Below are 25,438 nucleotides of genomic sequence, written 5' to 3'. Positions count from 1 at the left end.
AGTACAGTAAGATAATGACCTCATACAGTACAGTAAGATAATGACCTCATACAGTACAGTAAGATAATGACCTCATACAGTACAGTAAGATAATGACCTCATACAGTACAGTAAGATAATGACCTCATACAGTACAGTAAGACAATGACCTCATACAGTACAGTAAGATAATGACCTCATACAGTACAGTAAGATAATGACCTCATACAGTACAGTAAGACAATGACCTCATACAGTACAGTAAGATAATGACCTCATACAGTACAGTAAGATAATGACCTCATACAGTACAGTAAGACAATGACCTCATACAGTACAGTAAGATAATGACCTCATACAGTACAGTAAGATAATGACATACAGTACAGTAAGATAATGACCTCATACAGTACAGTAAGATAATGACCTCATACAGTACAGTAAGATAATGACCTCATACAGTACAGTAAGATAATGACCTCATACAGTACAGTAAGATAATGACCTCATACAGTACAGTAAGATAATGACATACAGTACAGTAAGATAATGACCTCATACAGTACAGTAAGATAATGACCTCATACAGTACAGTAAGATAATGACATACAGTACAGTAAGATAATGACCTCATACAGTACACTAAGATAATGACCTCATACAGTACAGTAAGATAATGACCTCATACAGTACACTAAGATAATGACCTCATACAGTACAGTAAGATAATGACCTCATACAGTACAGTAAGATAATGACCTCATACAGTACAGTAAGACAATGACCTCATACAGTACAGTAAGATAATGACCTCATACAGTACACTAAGATAATGACCTCATACAGTACAGTAAGATAATGACCTCATACAGTACAGTAAGATAATGACCTCATACAGTACAGTAAGATAATGACCTCATACAGTACAGTAAGATAATGACCTCATACAGTACAGTAAGATAATGACCTCATACAGTACAGTAAGATAATGACCTCATACAGTACAGTAAGACAATGACCTCATACAGTACAGTAAGATAATGACCTCATACAGTACAGTAAGATAATGACCTCATACAGTACACTAAGATAATGACCTCATACAGTACAGTAAGATAATGACCTCATACAGTACAGTAAGATAATGACCTCATACAGTACAGTAAGATAATGACCTCATACAGTACAGTAAGACAATGACCTCATACAGTACAGTAAGATAATGACCTCATACAGTACACTAAGATAATGACCTCATACAGTACAGTAAGATAATGACCTCATACAGTACAGTAAGATAATGACCTCATACAGTACAGTAAGATAATGACCTCATACAGTACAGTAAGATAATGACCTCATACAGTACAGTAAGACAATGACCTCATACAGTACAGTAAGATAATGACCTCATACAGTACAGTAAGATAATGACCTCATACAGTACAGTAAGATAATGACCTCATACAGTACAGTAAGATAATGACCTCATACAGTACAGTAAGATAATGACCTCATACAGTACAGTAAGATAATGACCTCATACAGTACAGTAAGATAATGACCTCGTACAGTACAGTAAGATAATGACCTCATACAGTACAGTAAGATAATGACCTCATACAGTACAGTAAGATAATGACCTCATACAGTACACTAAGATAATGACCTCATACAGTACAGTAAGATAATGACCTCATACATTACAGTAAGATAATGACCTCATACAGTACAGTAAGATAATGACCTCATACAGTACAGTAAGATAATGACCTCATACAGTACAGTAAGATAATGACCTCATACAGTACAGTAAGATAATGACCTCATACAGTACACTAAGATAATGACCTCATACAGTACAGTAAGATAATGACCTCGTACAGTACAGTAAGACAATGACCTCATACAGTACAGTAAGATAATGACCTCATACAGTACACTAAGATAATGACCTCATACAGTACAGTAAGATAATGACCTCATACAGTACAGTAAGATAATGACCTCATACAGTACAGTAAGATAATGACCTCATACAGTACAGTAAGATAATGACCTCGTACAGTACACTAAGATAATGACCTCATACAGTACACTAAGATAATGACCTCATACAGTACAGTAAGATAATGACCTCATACAGTACAGTAAGATAATGACCTCATACAGTACAGTAAGATAATGACCTCGTACAGTACAGTAAGATCATGACCTCATACAGTACAGTAAGATAATGACCTCATACAGTACAGTAAGATAATGACCTCATACAGTACAGTAAGATAATGACCTCATACAGTACAGTAAGATAATGACCTCGTACAGTACAGTAAGATAATGACCTCATACAGTACAGTAAGATAATGACCTCATACAGTACAGTAAGATAATGACCTCATACAGTACAGTAAGATAATGACCTCATACAGTACAGTAAGATAATGACCTCGTACAGTACAGTAAGATAATGACCTCATACAGTACAGTAAGATAATGACCTCATACAGTACACTAAGATAATGACCTCATACAGTACACTAAGATAATGACCTCATACAGTACAGTAAGATAATGACCTCATACAGTACAGTAAGATAATGACCTCATACAGTACAGTAAGATAATGACCTCATACAGTACAGTAAGATAATGACCTCATACAGTACAGTAAGATAATGACCTCATACAGTACAGTAAGATAATGACCTCATACAGTACAGTAAGATAATGACCTCGTACAGTACAGTAAGATAATGACCTCATACAGTACAGTAAGATAATGACCTCGTACAGTACACTAAGATAATGACCTCATACAGTACACTAAGATAATGACCTCATACAGTACACTAAGATAATGACCTCATACAGTACACTAAGATAATGACCTCATACAGTACAGTAAGATAATGACCTCATACAGTACAGTAAGATAATGACCTCATACAGTACAGTAAGATAATGACCTCATACAGTACAGTAAGATAATGACCTCGTACAGTACAGTAAGATAATGACCTCATACAGTACAGTAAGATAATGACCTCGTACAGTACAGTAAGATAATGACCTCATACAGTACAGTAAGATAATGACCTCATACAGTACAGTAAGACAATGACCTCATACAGTACAGTAAGATAATGACCTCATACAGTACAGTAAGATAATGACCTCGTACAGTACACTAAGATAATGACCTCATACAGTACAGTAAGATAATGACCTCATACAGTACAGTAAGATAATGACCTCATACAGTACAGTAAGATAATGACCTCATACAGTACAGTAAGATAATGACCTCATACAGTACAGTAAGATAATGACCTCATACAGTACAGTAAGATAATGACCTCATACAGTACACTAAGATAATGACCTCATACAGTACAGTAAGATAATGACCTCATACAGTACACTAAGATCATGACCTCATACAGTACAGTAAGACAATGACCTCATACAGTACAGTAAGATAATGACCTCATACAGTACACTAAGATAATGACCTCATACAGTACAGTAAGATAATGACCTCGTACAGTACAGTAAGATAATGACCTCGTACAGTACAGTAAGATAATGACCTCGTACAGTACAGTAAGATAATGACCTCATACAGTACAGTAAGATAATGACCTCATACAGTACAGTAAGATAATGACCTCGTACAGTACAGTAAGATAATGACCTCATACAGTACAGTAAGATAATGACCTCATACAGTACAGTAAGATAATGACCTCATACAGTACACTAAGATAATGACATACAGTACAGTAAGATAATGACCTCATACAGTACAGTAAGATAATGACCTCGTACAGTACAGTAAGATAATGACCTCATACAGTACAGTAAGATAATGACCTCATACAGTACAGTAAGATAATGACCTCATACAGTACAGTAAGATAATGACCTCATACAGTACAGTAAGATAATGACCTCATACAGTACAGTAAGATAATGACCTCATACAGTACAGTAAGATAATGACCTCATACAGTACAGTAAGATAATGACCTCATACAGTACAGTAAGATAATGACCTCATACAGTACAGTAAGATAATGACCTCATACAGTACAGTAAGATAATGACCTCATACAGTACAGTAAGATAATGACCTCATACAGTACAGTAAGATAATGACCTCATACAGTACAGTAAGATAATGACCTCATACAGTACAGTAAGATAATGACCTCATACATTAACCCATTCTGACCGGGCACCCATTTTGGTGTCGGCATCATGTCGTGCTTTAGCTATTGAAAAATAGCAGATCTACAAGCTCATATCGCGCCACCGAGTGGCGCGATATGAGCTTGTAGGTCTGCTATTTTTTGAAAAATCGAAGAGCGACTGACATTTTTTTTAATCTGATCTCAGGTCAGAATGGGGTTAATCAGACCAGTGTGTGTCCGGCGGAAACCTCGTATGAATCTGATCTCAGGTCAGAATGGGTTAAATGCTAGGAGTGTTACTGCCATAGCATACTGTATGTTTTTACCTCATTGCACTCAAACCCCATGGCCTCTTGTTCTGTGTGTGTTCGACACAGGGCTCTCCTAGTCCGTTCGGCTCAAACCCCATGGCCTCTTGTTCTGTGTGTGTTCGACACAGGGCTCTCCTAGTCCGTTCGGCCTACTTTTCTAAGTCGCTCTGGACAAGAACTTCTGCTAAATGCTAACTTTTTGGCCAGTGTAGCCGAGCTTAGTTTTTTGCCTTTGGTACAGTAGGTCTCTTTCATTGTTTATACTAGTCCTTACCCGTTGTGAGATATTTGCCCCCCCCCCCTTGTGGCCGTGAAGGGTACTGCGCCCGGGTGCGTTTGTAATTGACTAATTCATTAATTAATAATCATTATTAATGTGTCAAATCGAAAAAAGGGCTTCGTTACGCCCTCCATATTATTATGGTCAATGCCTGTGTGAAAAGTGGGAGTGATTGGTGCAGGCAGTAAGGAGTTACGGCACTGTTTCTGACACACAGACATTCGGTTAATTATAGTATGATGATGATATGATATTATATGTGCAGGTTAAAGCTGTACTTTGGGCTGGGTTTCACTGAATTCCCTTAGATGGATCATGGCCAAAAAACACATTTGCATCAAAAGCATTATTTGGGGGGCACGGTGGCACAGTTGGTAGTGCTGTCGCCTCACAGCTAGAATGTCACTGCGGTACCATGTGAGACTAATCTAAATGTCACTGCGGTACCATGTGAGACTAATCTAAATGTCACTGTGGTACCGTGTGAGACTAATCTAAATGTCACTGTGGTACCATGTGAGACTAATCTAAATTCCACTGTGGTACCATGTGAGACTAATCTAAATGTCACTGTGGTACCATGTGAGACTAATCTAAATGTCACTGTGGTACCATGTGAGACTAATCTAAATTTCACTGTGGTACCATGTGAGACTAATCTAAATGTCACTGTGGTACCGTGTGAGACTAATCTAAATGTCACTGTGGTACCATGTGGTACCATGTGAGACTAATCTAAATGTCACTGTGGTACCATGTGAGACTAATCTAAATGTCACTGTGGTACCGCGTGAGACTAATCTAAATGTCACTGTGGTACCATGTGGTACCATGTGAGACTAATCTAATGTAGACTAATCTAACGTGTGAGACTAATCGTTCCCCCGTTGCCGTTGCTGCAGGTCTGCTGAACATCGTGATGGAGCCGTTCTTCAAAGGCGAGGTGTTTGACGTCAGCCTGGTGCCGGTCAGTATCAGCTACGAGAGGATCCTGGAGGAGGCGCTGTACGCCCGCGAGCTGCTGGGGGTCCCCAAACCCAAGGAGTCCACCTCTGTGAGTCCCTAACCTTAACCCTAACCCTAACCCAAGGAGTCCACCTCTGTGAGTCCCTAAACCCTAACCCAAGGAGTCCACCTCTGTGAGTCCCTAAACCCTAACCCTAACCCAAGGAGTCCACCTCTGTGAGTCCCTAACCCTAACCCAAACCCAAGGAGTCCACCTCTGTGAGTCCCTAAACCCTAACCCTAACCCAAGGAGTCCACCTCTGTGAGTCCCTAACCCTAACCCAAACCCAAGGAGTCCACCTCTGTGAGTCCCTAACCCTAACCCAAGGAGTCCACCTCTGTGAGTCCCTAACCCTAACCCAAGGAGTCCACCTCTGTGAGTCTCTAACCCTAACCCAAGGAGTCCACCTCTGTGAGTCCCTTAACCTAACCCTAACCCAAGGAGTCCACCTCTGTGAGTCCCTAACCCTAACCCTAAGGAGTCCACCTCTGTGAGTCCCTAACCCTAACCCAAGGAGTCCACCTCTGTGAGTCCCTAACCCTAACCCTAACCCAAGGAGTCCACCTCTGTGAGTCCCTAACCCTAACCCTAACCCTAAGGAGTCCACCTCTGTGAGTCCCTAACCCTAACCCAAGGAGTCCACCTCTGTGAGTCTCTAACCCTAACCCAAGGAGTCCACCTCTGTGAGTCCCTAACCCTAACCCAAGGAGTCCACCTCTGTGAGTCCCTAACCCTAACCCTAAGGAGTCCACCTCTGTGAGTCCCTAAACCCTAACCCTAACCCAAGGAGTCCACCTCTGTGAGTCCCTAACCCTAACCCTAACCCAAGGAGTCCACCTCTGTGAGTCTCTAACCCTAACCCAAGGAGTCCACCTCTGTGAGTCCCTAACCCTAACCCAAACCCAAGGAGTCCACCTCTGTGAGTCTCTAACCCTAACCCAAACCCAAGGAGTCCACCTCTGTGAGTCCCTAACCCTAACCCAAGGAGTCCACCTCTGTGAGTCCCTAACCCTAACCCAAACCCAAGGAGTCCACCTCTGTGAGTCCCTAACCCTAACCCTAACCCAAGGAGTCCACCTCTGTGAGTCCCTAACCCAAACCCTAACCCAAGGAGTCCACCTCTGTGAGTCTCTAACCCTAACCCAAGGAGTCCACCTCTGTGAGTCCCTAAACCCTAACCTTAACCCAAGGAGTCCACCTCTGTGAGTCCCTAACCCTAACCCAAGGAGTCCACCTCTGTGAGTCCCTAACCCTAACCCTAACCCAAGGAGTCCACCTCTGTGAGTCTCTAACCCTAACCCTAACCCAAGGAGTCCACCTCTGTGAGTCCCTAACCCTAACCCAAACCCAAGGAGTCCACCTCTGTGAGTCCCTAAACCCTAACCCTAACCCAAGGAGTCCACCTCTGTGAGTCCCTAACCCTAACCCAAGGAGTCCACCTCTGTGAGTCCCTAACCCTAACCCTAACCCAAGGAGTCCACCTCTGTGAGTCCCTAACCCTAACCCTAACCCAAGGAGTCCACCTCTGTGAGTCCCTAAACCCTAACCCTAACCCAAGGAGTTCACCTCTGTGAGTCCCTAAACCCTAACCTTAACCCAAGGAGTTCACCTCTGTGAGTCCCTAACCCTAACCCAAGGAGTCCACCTCTGTGAGTCTCTAACCCTAACCCTAACCCAAGGAGTCCACCTCTGTGAGTCTCTAACCCTAACCCTAACCCAAGGAGTCCACCTCTGTGAGTCTCTAACCCTAACCCAAGGAGTCCACCTCTGTGAGTCCCTAACCCTAACCCTAACCCAAGGAGTCCACCTCTGTGAGTCTCTAACCCTAACCCTAACCCAAGGAGTCCACCTCTGTGAGTCTCTAACCCTAACCCAAGGAGTTCACCTCTGTGAGTCCCTAACCCTAACCCAAGGAGTCCACCTCTGTGAGTCCCTAACCCTAACCCAAGGAGTCCACCTCTGTGAGTCCCTAACCCTAACCCTAACCCAAGGAGTCCACCTCTGTGAGTCCCTAACCCTAACCCAAGGAGTCCACCTCTGTGAGTCCCTAAACCCTAACCCTAACCCAAGGAGTCCACCTCTGTGAGTCTCTAACCCTAACCCAAGGAGTCCACCTCTGTGAGTCCCTAAACCCTAACCCTAACCCAAGGAGTCCACCTCTGTGAGTCTCTAACCCTAACCCAAGGAGTCCACCTCTGTGAGTCTCTAACCCTAACCCAAGGAGTCCACCTCTGTGAGTCCCTAAACCCTAACCCTAACCCAAGGAGTCCACCTCTGTGAGTCCCTAAACCCTAACCCTAACCCAAGGAGTCCACCTCTGTGAGTCTCTAACCCTAACCCAAGGAGTCCACCTCTGTGAGTCCCTAACCCTAACCCAAGGAGTCCACCTCTGTGAGTCCCTAACCCTAACCCAAGGAGTCCACCTCTGTGAGTCTCTAACCCTAACCCTAACCCAAGGAGTCCACCTCTGTGAGTCTCTAACCCTAACCCTAACCCAAGGAGTTCACCTCTGTGAGTCACTCACTACTACATTTAATACAAACCCTAAGGAGTCCAACTCTGTGACTTAAGTTGTATGAAATACTAGCCATTCATATAGTGGTTGCAACTGTATTCATTGATTGCCCGAGTCCCGTGGTGGGAGTTCTGCTCTGGTTTGGGTGAATATGAAGTAGTTCTGGTCATTTTGTGGGGGGGGGGGGGCACTGGGGGGGGCCACGCAGTAAAAGTAAATCCACAAAACTAGCGTCATTTGTATTGTTGACCTATTTCTAAAATATTAGCGCAACTTTCGTTCAACTTTGACCCCTCTATCACATGGAACTATTTTTTGGGCGTAGTGATATGGACACAAAAAACATAGTTCTGTGTGATAGAGGGGTAAAAAAAGAACGGAAGTTGCACTGTATGGTAGAGATAGGTCAACAATACAAATGAAAAACCCTAGTTTTGTGAATTAATTTACTTTTAATGCGTGCCCCCCCCCCCCCTGCGCCCCCCACAAAATGACCGGAACTACTTAATATTTCACCAAAACCAGAGCAGAACTCCCACCACGGGACTCGGCCAATCAATTAATACAGTTGCAACCACTATATTTATTTCATACAGCTTAAGTTGTTAAAGGACCACTTCACCACTTTTCAACCTATCTTCATATAATAGGTCCTCACTAATAATCATGGTAAAATGGTGCAATTCTTTTCTACTCTGTCTGTGTCTCATAGGAGGGCTGTGGGTAGTTCAGAAACGGTCTTCCAGTGACATCATCGATGGGGAATACAAGCTAATAGAAACTGCAGGCTTTCTAGTCCTGAAAAGTTGCGATGCGAAAATGGAAGCCATCGTTCTCACGATGATGAAAATCTGTCAATAATCTGCCTAATGATGATGTCACTGGAAGACGGCTTCTAAACTGCCCACAGCCGTCCTATGAAACACAGACTGAGTAGAAAAAAATCGTGCCATTCATTTTCATGATTATTAGTGAGGACCTATTATATGAAGATAGGTTGAAAAGTGGTGAAGTGGTCCTTTAACAATTCTGAACTATCCCTTTCAGCAGCAGTTTCATGCAGATTCTTGTCTGTGCACGACGCGTTTGCAGGGTCTGTTTAAAGCCAGGAAGGTTCTCAGCGAAGACTACGGAAGCATCCACGTGTACTTCGGCCAACCCGTGTCTGTCAGAAGCTTAGCGGACGGCCGAGTCAAACGCTCCCATTTCAACCTCATGCCAAGGTATGCAAAAACACGCTAACATCAGGAGCAATCAGGGGTTCAGTGTCTTTGCTCAAGGACACTTAGGTGCTATTTACACGAGGATGGTGTTCATAAAAAACGGCAAAATAAAGTATCGTTTGCTGCTGTCATTTAGACGAGAACCGTGTTCACAGGAGGTGAAAACGCAACGAAGTGAAACCACCTCCCAGAGTGGAAATCTTTTAGAACCCCGTTTCCTATGGTCTCCATATAAACAGGCAAAACGGTGGATCCGCAAAACTTGTGACATCATGGCTTACGTCAGCTCTGGTCGGCTCGCCCCGTGTCCTACGTTTTTACATGGTGTCATAGGCATGCGTCAGTTGCTAGGGGAAACGAACAACAACAACCATGTCGGATAGTCCGGTTTGCTGGAGGTGTGATGAGGACGTGACGTTTGTTTACTTTCTGTGTAGAATAAGAATGGAAGTAGTTCTACGCATGCGTGACTTATGTCTATGGTTTATATAAGCGCTGTGTCACACGGACCCCCACAAGGACACGCGCCACCTAGCGACCTGGCATATATATGCATGCACTTTGTAGCGTGTTCATTCAAGTGTGCGTTCTCATGTAAATGGTCCAAAAAAATGAGAATGCAAACGGGACTTTGACGTGTTATATGGAGATGGTCGCCGTCTAAAAGAGGCCTTAGACACTAACTCTGGGGGAGCCCACAGGGTTCGAACTTGGCTTACCATCCGGCCACTCTACCCGTGAGCCACCGCCGCCCTACACACACAGGTAACAAGAAGACTCACCCCGGTGCGTGCCCGTTTTTCCTCCCGGAATTGTCCCCAGTGAGGCGGATAACTTTGTAATATGCTATTGGCGGTTTGTATTCTTTTTGGAAAAATATAAAAAGATACTCCTGTGGAAAGGTTATTTAATATTACATTTATTGACCCTATAAACAATTTAGTATTATTTAGTATATTATGTAAGGTTTTGCTCCCTCAAATGGTACCTCGTCAGATAATCCCCCACATATCCTACAACAACTTCTGTGAACAGACTTCACTGTAGTAGCTTTTCATAAATTATATTTGTACTGTTGTATTTGTAGCTGTTCTGCTGTCATGAAAGTTTATAGTTAGAGAAATTCAAAGTCCAGCTGTCTGCTGTCCAGCCTCTCCCACCCCTCACTGGGGAAAATTCTGGGAGGAAAACAGAAACGGGGTGAGTCTTCTTGTATTCCACACACACACACACACACACACACACAGGACCGATTATGCCATTCTGGGCGGGAACCCTTTGGGCTGTATTTTGCGTGTCTTAAGTACCAGGTCTTATTCCCTAACTTGAGTAAACTAAAGACCTGGAGGCGTGATCAATGCCATTTGGCTATTCTGAGTGGCCAAAGAGCATTGATCACGCCTCCAGGTCTTTAGTTTACTCAAGTTAGGGAATAAGACCTGGTACTTAAGACACGCAAAATACAGCCCTCAATGTTATACTTTAGCTATTGAAAAATAGCTAAATCTAACAAGCTCGTAGCGCGGCACCGAGTGCCGCGCTATGAGCTTGTAGATTTAGCTATGAGCTTGTAGATCTGCTATTTTTGAAAAAAAAAACGTGAAAATGTGGCGCAAATCTATTCTTTCAGAGCGAATGTTTTTAACTTAAATCTTTGCTTCTGAGGGGTTCCTGGAATAACATATTTCCAGATGGGGGTCGGTGGCTTTAACTTAAATCTTTGCTTCTGAGGGGTTCCTGGAATAACATATTTCCAGATGGGGGTCGGTGGCATATTACATTATAGTTTTGTGGGTCCTTGACATTAAATATTGAGCACCACTGATATAGAAACATGGGTATGACTATTTCAGAAAACTGTCAAGATTTTAGAAGACATTGTTGAGTGGTGCAACCACTCCAAGGAACAGCAATGTCCATATGGGACTATATGGGACTATGTTTCGATGTCAGGTCTAAATGGGTTAAAATACTCATGAGTATGCATGTGTTGGTTACATAGACTGTAAACAATATGGACAAAGCGTTCCCCGGGTTTAACATGGACGTAAAATGAAGCCTGTAATTCCTTGCACTGTAAGTCGCCATATTTCTAGATCCGTTTTGTCCCAGCTTGCCATTGGCTGGCTCTGTTTTGGCCCAGCTTGCCATTGGCTGGCCCAGACAACGAGGCGGGACTCCCCCCCCCCCCCCCCCCCCCCCCTTCTTCTTCTTCGCTGTTTTTTATTTTGACTGAACGGGGGGGTGGCTCCCGATCATAGACTGTAACGGTAGCCACGCCCCTCAGAACATACGCGACTTTATGGTCATTTTTTTAAATAAATGGGACCATCATTTTCCAAAAAGAATATTATGACATGATAAATGAGACTTTAACCCATTCTGACCGGGCACCCATTTTGGTGTCAGCATCATGTTATGCTTTAGCTATTTAAAAATAGCAGATCTAGAGCGACTGACATTTTTAGAATCTGATCTCAGGTCAGAATGGGTTCATCAGACCAGTGTGTGTCCGGCGGAAACCTCGTATGAATCTGATCTCAGGTCAGAATGGGTTAAACTAGTGACTGGAAGCAGAAAGTATTCATGACCATGTTTATTAAGGTAATACAGTCTAGGTGAAGTTGGGCCCAAATACATGGACCTCTATGGAGCTATGGGGTTTTTTGGGGTTTTTTGGGCCCAATGACAGCGCCATTATATGAACTTTCAGGAAGTCCCGATTTCCTTAGCGGCTTCACGAAATATCTGTCTGACTGCCCCCCTGGTTAAATATCTGTCTGACTGCCCCCCTGGTTAAATATCTGTCTGACTGCCCCCCTGGTTAAATATCTGTCTGACTGCCCCCCTGGTTAAATATCTGTCTGACTGCCCCCCTGGTTAAATATCTGTCTGACTGCCCCCCTGGTTAAATATCTGTCTGACTGCCCCCCTGGTTAAATATCTGTCTGACTGCCCCCCTGGTTAAATATCTGTCTGACTGCCCCCCTGGTTAAATATCTGTCTGACTGCCCCCCTGGTTAAATATCTGTCTGACTGCCCCCCTGGTTAAATATCTGTCTGACTGCCCCCCTGGTTAAATATCTGTCTGACTGCCCCCCTGGTTAAATATCTGTCTGACTGCCCCCCTGGTTAAATATCTGTCTGACTGCCCCCCTGGTTAAATATCTGTCTGACTGCCCCCCTGGTTAAATATCTGTCTGACTGCCCCCCTGGTTAAATATCTGTCTGACTGCCCCCCCCTGGTTAAATATCTGTCTGACTGCCCCCCTGGTTAAATATCTGTCTGACTGCCCCCCCCCCCCCCCCCCCCCTGGTTAAATATCTGTCTGACTGCCCCCCTTTGTTAAATATCTGTCTGACTGCCCCCCCTGGTTAAATATCTGTCTGACTGCCCCCCCTGGTTAAATATCTGTCTGACTGCCCCCCTGGTTAAATATCTGTCTGACTGCCCCCCTGGTTAAATATCTGTCTGACTGCCCCCCTGGTTAAATATCTGTCTGACTGCCCCCCTGGTTAAATATCTGTCTGACTGCCCCCCTGGTTAAATATCTGTCTGACTGCCCCCCCCTGGTTAAATATCTGTCTGACTGCCCCCCTGGTTAAATATCTGTCTGACTGCCCCCCTGGTTAAATATCTGTCTGACTGCCCCCCTGGTTAAATATCTGTCTGACTGCCCCCCTGGTTAAATATCTGTCTGACTGCCCCCCTGGTTAAATATCTGTCTGACTGCCCCCCTGGTTAAATATCTGTCTGACTGCCCCCCTGGTTAAATATCTGTCTGACTGCCCCCCTGGTTAAATATCTGTCTGACTGCCCCCCTGGTTAAATATCTGTCTGACTGCCCCCCTGGTTAAATATCTGTCTGACTGCCCCCCTGGTTAAATATCTGTCTGACTGCCCCCCTGGTTAAATATCTGTCTGACTGCCCCCCCTGGTTGGTTGGGTAAAACGACAATACAAAACCACACATCATGTACTGTGTGATGATGACTAATATAAAACAGGTTTGGCTTACAGTATACGTACAGTAAGTCTAAGTCTTTTCTCTACAGACACATCCCCAGGAAAGCCAGCGACGACACCCAGAGCTTTGTGAGCGACACGGCGTTCCGGCTGGTCCGCGCCCAGGAGGACAACATGGTGCTGCAGCCCTGGGTTCTGATGGCCTCGCTGCTGCTCCAGAACCTCTACCGCCAGAACCCGAGGCCCGGCAGGGAGCAGGAGGAGGAGGAGGCCCAGAACCACTACCGCCAGAACCCGAGGCCCAGCAGGGAGCAGCAGGAGGAGGAGGCCATGACGCTGGATGAGCTGACCCAGCACACGCTGTGGCTGCGCGGCCTGGCGCGGGACTGCGGAGCCTTCCTCCACTGGCCCGGTGAGCAGCACTGTACTGTACTGTACTGTACTGTACTGTACTGTACTGTACTGTACTGTACTGTACTGTACTGTACTGTACTGTACTGTACTGTACTGTACTGTACTGCAGGGGTTCTCAACGTGTTTGGCTGGGGACCCCCGGAAATGCTTTGGCCATGTCTCGCTTAACCCATTCTGACCTGAGATCAGATTCTACAAATGTCTCCTACATCCTGACAGTTCTCTGAAAAAGCTATGTTTCTATGTCAGCGGTTCTTCGATTACTTTTTCAAAAATAGCAGACCTACAAGCTCATAGCGCGCCACTCGGTGGCGCGCTACGAGCTTGTAGATCTGCTATTTTTCAATAGCTAAAGCATAACATGATGCTAACACCAAAAGGGGTCCTCGTCCCCAAAATGGGTCAAACTGTTTTTCGTCTGTAGTACTCTGATGAATTGATAATGGAGGACCCCGATGGAAGTGCCTTCGTTCTTTCTATAGTTTTATCCTCTTAGCAGACCTTGTATTGAACGGTGCGTTCCTGTGTAAGTTCTACGGACTGCTAAAGTTGTCAATCAATCAAAGCAGTTTATATAATATAATAGTATAGTATTTAGTGGAGTGGCCGTCCCCTAAAACAGAAAAGGTTCCAGCCATTGCATTTGTGTGACCTATGGTATCATTATAGCAGCTCTCCTTTTAGCAAAGCAATGCTCCCTTTTTCCGTTTTAAAGGCGCAGTGAAATGAAAAAGACGTTTTTCACACTTTTAGACCATATCCGTGGTCATCATATTGGGCATACCTAACAATGGATGCCCAAAAAATGTGAAAATTCTCATTTCTGTGTGTTTTTATATCAAAGGTCCATAAAAACGATTGTATTATTTATTTATTAAAACGAAAACGTGCTGCGTGATGACGTGTAGAGATACACATCGATAAAAGCCAATAAAAATGAAGCTCAACTCAACTCAACTCAACTTTATTTATATAGCACATTTAAAACAACCATAGCTGCCACAAAGTGCTTTACAGTACATAGGTAAAAACAGTAAGTAAACATATAGGCTAAAAACACAGAATACAAAGACAACACACAAAACAAGAAAAGGAGGGGGGGGGGGGGAAGCAAGTACAGGAACAGAGGTCTCATGCTGTGTTAAAAGCCAAAGAATAAAAGTGCGTTTTCAGTGAGGTTTTAAAAGCTCACCCGTTTAATTCCCCATATTTGCGCCTCCGTCCATCACAGCTGCTACTGATTGCAGAAATCCTCCGTTTTTATTCCCATTCAAAATAACATCCAGACAGTGTATTACTCGGTTTCAACTTAATCATCACGCTAAAATATGTATCCGAAAACATTATAGGGTAGAAATAAGCCACATAACAGTAAACTGGATTAGCTGGCCGACTATCTCATTTGTAAACAAACATACACCATGCGTGTTGCGTATAGCATAGCCACCGTCCCTAGCTACCGTCCCATCGCCTGAAGGGATGCGACGCTCTGATTGGTTCAGAAACTTCAGACCGGTGTTTCATGTGGAAACACCATTTTCATGTTGTTCACCATTTCCGTTTCACTGCGCCTTTAAATCACTCAAACTCTTGGCTAAAATGATGAAATCATGAACAAGGCAGCCTGCAGTAGGAGATGAGTTGATAGTGGAGCTGCAGCACCCTCTAGTGGTCAGATGTTCAAACAGAAAATGGCCCAACAAAATTAACCCATTTTGGACTGAAGTCGATTAAATAAAGACATTTACATTTCTGAAAAGCCCATCTCAAAATATGTAGTTCCAGGGGACCCCCCCCCCCAGAAGCCAATATTTTACTTAAAAATGTTCGCTCTGAAATATATATTCAAAGATGTGTGCCACATTTTCACGATTTTTCAAAAATAGCAGACCTACAAGCTCGTAGTGCGCCCACGACGAGCTTGTAGATCTGCTTCTTGACACTAACTGTACGTAACATCAACTTTTCTTTTTTTCCCCTTTTTTTTATAATCAGTACTTCATTTTAGATTTTTTTACAAACACAGAAAACAGAAAATACAAACACAAGCAACAACAGCAGGATACGTATTCATGGACATGTGTATGAACACAGAAACATAAGACATAGACAAGATAAATAAAAATAAATCAAAGTAAAAGTTTAAATTAGTTTACAGTATTTATTTACACGACCAAACACGCAGCATCATCAACCGTATAATAATGTGTAGTAGTAATACATTAAACAATCGAGAGGGCATGGCCTGACCATGGATCAGGCAATCATATTTATCCAACTGATTGTTCATCTTAAAGGATAACCTCTCCAGAGCAGCCACAACGCCGAGCTGAGTGAACCATACATGTGCTGGAGGTAAAACCTCAGACTTCCATTCCTTATTAACAATGATTTTACATCAACTGTTGTCTCTAAACCCGTGTGTCTCTCTCTCTCTCTCTCTCTCTCTCTCTCTCTCTCTCTCTCTCTCTCTCTCTCTCTCTCTCTGTCTCTGTCTCTGTCTCTGTCTCTCCCTCTCCCTCTCCCTCTCCCTCTCCCTCTCCCCCTCCCCCTCCCCCTCTCCCTCTCCCTCTCCCTCTCTCTCTCTCTCTCTCTCTCTCTCTCTCTCTCTCTCTCTCCAGACCACGCGTCTCCGTCTGAAGTGGTCTCATCCAGTCTGGCCCTCCATGGCGGTCTGGTCTCTGTGGCTGGCGGGCGCGTCCTCTTGGCGCTGAGACAACCAGGTCTGTATAGAATTAATTAGGCCCCATTCTGGGCGGGGGAACCCCTTTTAGATGTTTTAAACATTATATTATGCTTTAGCTATTGAAAAATTGCAGATCTACATGCTCGTAGTGCCGCGCTAGGAGCTTGTAGGTCTGCTATTTTTTTTTTAAATTGTGAAAATCTTTGAAAAAACAAAAAACAAAAAAATATATATATATATTCTTTCACAGCGAACGTTTTTAACTCAAGTCTTTGCTTCTGGGGGAGTCCCTAGAACAGCATATTTTCAGATGGGGGTCGGTGGCCAAACACATATAATATATTCCTAAGGACCTATTCTATTTGGTTCCATTTGTACACTCGCCACATGAAAATAATAAATAAAATAAATAAAATAAATAAAATAAATAAAATAAATAAAATAAATAAAATAAATAAAATAAATAAAATAAATAAAATAAATAAAATAAATAAAATAAATAAATAAAATAAATAAAATAAAATAAATAAAATAAATAAAATATGTTTTATTATAAGGATAACATTTGGTTTCCGCTATCTGCTGACAACGTACCATGGCTGTACAGTATCACCTGTCCTGTACAGTACCACCTGTACTGTACAGTCCCTCTCTGAGGAACTACAAAATGGAACCGGATTTCATGGAGAGAAATATGATTTTTACTAGTTTACTAGTAGACTAGTTTAACTAGGCCTACTATTCTTTTGATAATAGTTTTAAAAACTGTACATTGGTGACTATAACTATAATCTATCTGAGGCCAACAAAAACTAGTCGACTAGTTGAATAGTCGACTAGTTGCTTAACCCATTCTGACCGGGCACCCATTTTGGTGTTATAGCATCATGTTATGCTTTACCTATTGAAAAATAGCAGATCTACAAGCTCATATCGCGCCACCGAGTGGCGCGATACGAGCTTGTAGGTCTGCTATTTTTGAAAAATCTAAAAAAAACGACTGACATTTTTAGAATCTGATCTCAGGTCAGAATGGGTTCATCAGACCAGCGTGTGTCCAGTGGAAAACCTCATATGAATCTGATCTCAGGTCAGAATGGGTTCATCAGACCAGCGTGTGTCCGGCGGAAACCCTCGCATGAATCTGATCTCAGGTCAGAATGGCTTAAAGCCCTTTACACTCTTTGTCTGTGTGTCATCAGAAATGGTCACCGTGTTCATCTCACGCGTTGAGATGAGACCATTCCACGGATATCGCTTCGCCGAAGACAACCCGACTGAAACAATGTCTTTGACCTTTGACCTTTTGACAGGAGGTCAGCGAGGAGGAGGAGGAGGAGGAGCGGGGGGGGAGGAGGAGGAGGAGTGTGGCATGGCCTCCGGCCCAGAAGAGGAGCTGTTTGCCCAGGCGGTCACCGTGCTCTCCTGCGCCTCCTACAGGAACCAGGTGTTGCACGTGTTCCTGCGGCCGGCCCTGCTGGCCACGGCCCTCCACACGGCCTCCTCCACGCACAGAGGTGAGGTCAGGGGTCAGACGCACAGAGGTGAGGTCAGGGGTCAGACGCGCAGAGGTGAGGTCAGGGGTCAAAACGCACAGAGGTGAGGTCAGGGGTCAGACGCACAGAGTATATATTTATAGAGAAGGCACCCAGAGGAAACCCTGAGGCGAAATGGACATAGTGGCCGAATGAAGGTATTGCAGCTCGAGCCAGCGCTGCTCCGTTGACTATCATTGCGCACGTTCATGTGATTGGGGCCGTGACACGTGAACGAATGTTTCATACGTGAACGCAGCACAAACGGCACAATGATAGTCAACGGCAGCGCGTTCATGTGTTTGGGGCCAATCCATCCCAGAATGCACTCTGTTCCTACCAGGAAGGAGGAGTGAATCCGCCTCGTGCGCTTTTGAGCAACTCAATGCAAGTGGATGGGAGGAGAACTCGGCTGTCTTCTCTATAGATATATAACTCTATGGGTCAAACGCACAGAGGTGAGGTCAGGGGTCAAACGCACAGAGGTGAGGTCAGGGTTCAAACGCACAGAGGTGAGGTCAGGGGTCAAACGCACAGAGGTGAGGTCAGGGGTCAAACGCACAGAGGTGAGGTCAGGGGTCAAACGCACAGAGGTGAGGTCAGGGGTCAAACGCACAGAGGTGAGGTCAGGGGTCAAACGCACAGAGGTGAGGTCAGGGGTCAAACGCACAGAGGTGAGGTCAGGGGTCAGACGCACAGAGGTGAGGTCAGGGGTCAGACGCACAGAGGTGAGGTCAGGGGTCAGACGCACAGAGGTGAGGTCAGGGGTCAGACGCACAGAGGTGAGGTCAGGGGTCAGACGCACAGAGGTGAGGTCAGGGGTCAAACGCACAGAGGTGAGGTCAGGGGTCAAACGCACAGAGGTGAGGTCAGGGGTCAAACGCGCAGGGGTGAGGTCAGGGGTCAAACACACAGAGCTGTGCCTTTGCTTCTTGACCTGTTGACCTGTTGAAGACCCAAGGCTGCATTGTCAGGGGGTCACCAACATGTCCGTAGGGGGGTCACCAACATGTCCGTAGGGGGGTCACCAACATGTCCGTAGGGGGGGTCACCAACATGTCCGTAGGGGGGTCACCAACATGTCCGTAGGGGGGTCACCAACATGTCCGTAGGGGGGTCACCAACATGTCCGTAGGGGGGTCACCAACATGTCCGTAGGGGGGTCACCAACATGTCCGTAGGGGGTCACCAACATGTCCGTAGGGGGTCACCAACATGTCCGTAGGGGGGTCACCAACATGTCCGTGGGGGGGTCACCAACATGTCCGTAGGGGGGTCACCAACATGTCCGTAGGGGGGTCACCAACATGTCCGTAGGGGGGGTCACCAACATGTCCGTAGGGGGGTCACCAACATGTCCGTAGGGGGGTCACCAACATGTCCGTAGGGGGGTCACCAACATGTCCGTAGGGGGGTCACCAACATGTCCGTAGGGGGGTCACCAACATGTCCGTAGGGGGGGTCACCAACATGTCCGTGGGGGGGTCACCAACATGTCCGTGGGGGGGTCACCAACATGTCCGTAGGGGGGTCACCAACATGTCCGTAGGGGGGGTCACCAACATGTCCGTGGGGGGGTCACCAACATGTCCGTAGGGGGGTCACCAACATGTCCGTAGGGGGGTCACCAACATGTCCGTAGGGGGGGTCACCAACATGTCCGTGGGGGGGTCACCAACATGTCCGTAGGGGGGTCACCAACATGTCCGTAGGGGGGTCACCAACATGTCCGTGCACGGACACATGTGACCGTGGCAAAGACTTGGGGCTCCATTTTCGTCACCGCTAAACTTCTTTGCCTTTTTTTTTTTTTACTATTTTGCTAAACATTATTGAATAGTTAAAATGGCCAGTCTACAAGTCTACAGTCTACATTATTTTAATTCACAAGCTTGTCGGCGAAATCATTGGTTCCTAAAGTGTTTGTTTCATTGTCCTTACTTTTGAGGAAAAATAAAGGGAAGCTCCACACACTCAGATCTGTTGCACAATCAGTTTATTGTTGGCAAGCTTTCGGTCTACTGACCTTCTTCAGGCATAATCAAAAAGTGACATAGGACAGATATGTTCATCATTTGATTGGATGATTGATCACACCTATGTCAAACATTTAAATTTGAATGATAACTCATGGGAGTTGTAGTTCTCAGTGAAACTACAAAACACCCAAAGACACCAAGTGTCCATTTAGACAGGAGAAAAACATCACAAGGAAAAACATTACAATTATTTACAAACGAAGTAAACAAAAAACAAAAGCCAATAATGCAATCAAATGCAAACACAAAATCAGGCACATAGCCATCATAAAGCAAAGAGCAAATGTAATCTTTTGTCATCTGTTTATATAACAACACTCATATCGAAATCTACATTGAGACCTAAGGGTTGTAGACTTTCTAAAGTGTGGATCCAATTGTCCTTTCTTTTCGAATTGTACGGTAACTCTGAATTATTGTGTGTTTGTTTTTTAGACGAAGTGTTCAACACGTTCAGCTTCCTGAGAAACATGTTCTCCAATGAGTTCATCCTCTGCCCTGGAGACACTGTGCAGGTAATGCCGCTTACAGGCACGATAAATCAAAGAAATGTCTTCTAAATCCTGACGGTCTTATTGAAAACCCACGTTTATATGTCCGTCGATCTCAAACATATTCATGTCAAGGGGGTGTAATTTGTAGCGTGGCAATTTCACATTGTTGCAAAAGCTTGAATAAATAAACAGTACAACGGGTTTTAAATAAACAATAATAATAAATAAACAGTACAACGGGTTTTAAATAAACAATAATAATAAATAAACAGTACAACGGGTTTTCAAGAGACACAGAGCTGGGAGAGAGCACGACACACAGCGAACACAACAATACACACTAAACCCAAGCGTTTAGGTTATAAACTGTTTTAAACACATATCTGTAACACTTTTTAAACGTGTCACAGTGTTTAGATTATAAACAGAAGAACATGTTTAATCGCCTGTAACACTTTTTAAACACATAAACGTGTTTAGTTTTTTACAATCAAAGTCAGTCATATTATAGGTGTTTAGAATTTGAACACTAGGTGTTCTCGTGAGGTGTTTGAGTGAACTCGTGTTCTACTGTATTTTATGACCATTAATAAACATTTGGCATTTTATTATTACACACATGGTGTTTAGGTTTAAACGCGTCACATGTTCCAGGGATTTACAGTGTAGGCACATGATGGCGGTGGTGGCACCGAAGTTTGGGTAATTGTATCTTTAATGTTATTATATATATGATAATTTTATCTTCTTTATCATGCAAAATGTCTAGAGGATGTGTTGTGCATTTTGCATCGCCAAAGACAACAATGCCCTTTTGCAAGTGAGCTTGTTAGGATGCGACAGTTGTGGTTCTAAGTATGCTCTGTGTGTAGAAGAGATGCAATGGTTTGTGAGCTTGTAGATCTGCTATTTTCACAATGTTTTATTATTTTTACCAGCTGCTATGCAATGGCAAGCTGAGTTTATAATCGATGTGCAAGCTATTCCAGTAGTCCTCTAGTCCTGTAGTCCATGTGACATTGGCCACTGTGACCCCCCGTCTGAAAATACGTTGTTCCAGGGACCCTCTGGATTGGAACAACATATTGTTAAAGATTTAGCAAAGATTTGAGTTAAAAACTTTCTCTGAAAGAACATTATATTCAAAGATTTCAGGCACAATTTCACGTTTTTTTTTTTCAAAAATAGCAGACCTACAAGCTCGTAGCGCGCCACTCGGTGGCGCGCTATGAGCTTGTAGATCTGCTATTTTCCAATAGCTAAAGTATAACATAATGCTTAAAACACCAAAAGGGGTTCCCGCCCCAAAATGGGTTGTGCAGGTAATGCTGTCTACTCTACACGGTAACAAGACAACTCACCCCGTTTCCGTTTTCCTCCCGGAATATTCCCCAGTGAGGGGTGGGAGAGGCTGGACAGCAGACCCAGTGAGGGGTGGGAGAGGCTGGACAGCAGACCCAGTGAGGGGTGGGAGAGGCTGGACAGCAGACGGCTGGACTTTGAATTTCTCTAACTGTAAACTTTCACGACAGCAGACAGCCTAAGTACAAATATAATTTATGAAAAGCTTACTAGTAGTTAGGGATGGGTATCGTTAGGATTTTTTCGAGTCCGGTACCGATTCCGGTTCTGCTTATCGATTCCGGTTCTTAACGGTTCCCTATTTCGGTTCCAAAATATAATAAATAATAATAAATAAAACTTTATTTGTATAGCACCTTTCATGACATGAAATGCAGCTCAAAGTGCTTTACAGAACAATGGAGAATAAAAAATAAAAAATGATATAAAAGAGGTCAAATGTTTAACAAAAAAGCTCAATGTCAATTTAAGACATGTAATGAATAAATAGTGTAACATCCTCTTCCACAGTAGACTGCCACAGTACTGTGGTAAAGGCCTACAGTTAGGCTACTGACATGTTCAGATGCAAATAATAACATAAAAATAAAATGTATGATAGGCTATTTCATATACCGGCAATATCAAATCAGAACAGTGCAACACTGCAGTGCTTCAACGGGAGGGGGAGAGAGAGAGAGAGAGAGACTTGTTGCTAACAGGGTCCCGTTTAGCAACAAGCTAACAGCATACCAGTCGTACGTTCGTTCCATAAAATGAGAGATCCACAACGCGCATGGAGCTGCGCTCAGGCTGCAAAACCCCCCATGCGCTCATCGATCTGCCGTTTATAGAACCAACGTTCGTTGCATGAAGGGCAGATCTGTGGGGGCTCTCTCCCGAAGTTAACTTTGTTGTTGTATTGTGTATTGTGTTTCAGCATGCAAGCATAACACGTGTACGACGAAGAATAAATCAGGCATCACCCTATTCACATATTTTGTTGGCCGAACGAGGCGATCATGTTTGGACATCTATGGACAGCTATTTTGGACAGCTATTTTTCGTGGCACATTATGTTTAATCACAACAACGTCACGTTTACTTTAGCTCCTCAATGTTTGGGTCGGGACACGTATGTGTCTGCTGTCTACGTGCATATGCGCTCTGCGCGCTCCAGTCTTTCTGGAGGGAGAGAAATGTAGCGTCTTCTGCATGCATCTAAGCATTAACATTTCAATGGCAGAGGGTCGTTAGAGTCTATTGTTCCGTGTTGTTGTTATCGCACGTCTAATGGTTAGACGTGTGACAACGCAACAATAGGAAGCGTTTACCACGGTCCATTCTGTTGCTGGCTCTCCGAGTAGCATGATCTGATTATAATCAGCTGTTTTATGTGCGTGCGTGCAGGGTGTCACCCAGGTACCGATAGAGAGAACCGAAATTGAATTATTGTAATGGGTACCCGGTACTTGAGCATGTTCGGTTCGGTACCGGATTGGTCCCGAAGTTCGGGACCCACCCCTACTAGTAGTAGGCAGTAATATGGACAAAGCGTTCTCCGGGTCTGACATGAACGTAAAATGAAGCCTGTCAGTCCTTGTATTGTAAGTCGCCATCTTTCTAGATCCGTTTTGGCCCAGCTGGCCATTGGCTGGCCCAGACAACGAGGCGGGACTTCCCCCCTTCTTCTCCGTTGTTTTTTATTTTGACTCGAGTGGGAGGGGACTCCCGATCATAGACTGTAACGGTAGCCACGCCCCTCAGAACATGCGCGACTTTATGGTCATTTTTTTTAATAAATGGGACCATAATTTTCCAAAAATAATATTATGACATTAGAAATGAGACTTTAAACTAGTGACTGGAAGCAGAAAGTATTCATGACCATGTTTATTAAGGTAATACAGTCTAGGTGAAGTTGGGCCCAAATACATGGACCTCTATGGGGCTATGGGTTTTTTGGGGCCCAATGACAGCGCCACAACAGGCCATTATATGAACTTTCAGGAAGTCCCGATTTCCTTAGTGGCTTCACGAAATATCTGTCTGACTGCCCCCCTGGTTAAATATCTGTCTGACTGCCCCCCTGGTTAAATATCTGTCTGACTGCCCCCCTGGTTAAATATCTGTCTGACTGCCCCCCTGGTTAAATATCTGTCTGACTGCCCCCCTGGTTAAATATCTGTCTGACTGCCCCCCTGGTTAAATATCTGTCTGACTGCCCCCCTGGTTAAATATCTGTCTGACTGCCCCCCTGGTTAAATATCTGTCTGACTGCCCCCCTGGTTAAATATCTGTCTGACTGCCATCCTGGTTAAATATCTGTCTGACTGCCCCCCCTGGTTAAATATCTGTCTGACTGCCCCCCTGGTTAAATATCTGTCTGACTGCCCCCCTGGTTAAATATCTGTCTGACTGCCCCCCTGGTTAAATATCTGTCTGACTGCCCCCCTGGTTAAATATCTGTCTGACTGCCCCCCTGGTTAAATATCTGTCTGACTGCCCCCCTGGTTAAATATCTGTCTGACTGCCCCCCCTGGTTAAATATCTGTCTGACTGCCCCCCTGGTTAAATATCTGTCTGACTGCCCCCCTGGTTAAATATCTGTCTGACTGCCCCCCTGGTTAAATATCTGTCTGGCTGCCTCCCTGGTTAAATATCTGTCTGACTGCCTCCCTGGTTAAATATCTGTCTGACTGCCCCCCTGGTTAAATATCTGTCTGACTGCCCCCCTGGTTAAATACCTGTCTGACTGCCCCCCTGGTTAAATATCTGTCTGACTGCCCCCCTGGTTAAATATCTGTCTGACTGCCCCCCTGGTTAAATACCTGTCTGACTGCCCCCCTGGTTAAATATCTGTCTGACTGCCCCCCTGGTTTTTATACAGCGTTCTTTCTCTCTATTGTTGTGCAGGACTTCGAGGAGGCGTGCTACCTGCTGCTGAAGACGGGGGCGCTGCAGGCCTCCCAACAGGAGCTGCTGGTGACGGAGAGCGGACGGAGAACGCTGGCCTTCCTCACGGCCTTGTTGGATCCCTTCCTGCAGGGCTACCAGGTGAGGGAGAGGCACGCACACACGCACGCACGCATGTCACACGCACGCACGCATGTCACACGCACGCACGTCACACGCACGCATGTCACACGCACGCACAGAGAGAGAGAGACGATGTATTCAGTATTTTAGCCGTGACGTGAGCGCCCCCCTCCTGAGATACTTCCGGGTCCTACTTTTGTGTCGTATTTTGTGTCCCCATAGTTATACTGTGACGCTCCGTCGGACTAAATCTGAGACGAAAACAACCACGAAAGTCTCATTTTACCGCTTTCCTTTCCTCGCAACAACAACAAAGCTGCGCTGCTCTCCCAAATCTGGCTGTGACAGGCCGTCTGCCCCACACTGGAACACTATCGTCATTTTATTTCATTGTGTCAAATAAATCCTCATCA

The 25,438-nt window shown here is 44.6% G+C and overlaps 1 protein-coding gene across 1 annotated transcript in view; it reads left to right on the top strand.

The window, feature by feature from the left end:
* gnpat (glyceronephosphate O-acyltransferase) overlaps positions 1-25,438 on the top strand; it is a 56,105-nt gene that overhangs the window by 23,144 nt on the left and 7,523 nt on the right. The window contains exons 7-13 of the mRNA XM_083789940.1: positions 5,669-5,820; positions 9,380-9,510; positions 13,567-13,889; positions 16,513-16,614; positions 17,927-18,094; positions 20,587-20,666; positions 24,903-25,043. Of these exons, the coding sequence (XP_083646066.1) occupies positions 5,669-5,820; positions 9,380-9,510; positions 13,567-13,889; positions 16,513-16,614; positions 17,927-18,094; positions 20,587-20,666; positions 24,903-25,043 (1,097 nt within the window). The remainder of the gene's footprint in view (positions 1-5,668; positions 5,821-9,379; positions 9,511-13,566; positions 13,890-16,512; positions 16,615-17,926; positions 18,095-20,586; positions 20,667-24,902; positions 25,044-25,438) is intronic.

Source organism: Protomyctophum parallelum (assembly GCF_964188405.1).
Source record: "Protomyctophum parallelum genome assembly, chromosome: 19".
Taxonomy (NCBI): Eukaryota; Metazoa; Chordata; class Actinopteri; order Myctophiformes; family Myctophidae; genus Protomyctophum; species Protomyctophum parallelum.
This window is presented reverse-complemented; position numbering and strand designations above follow the sequence as displayed.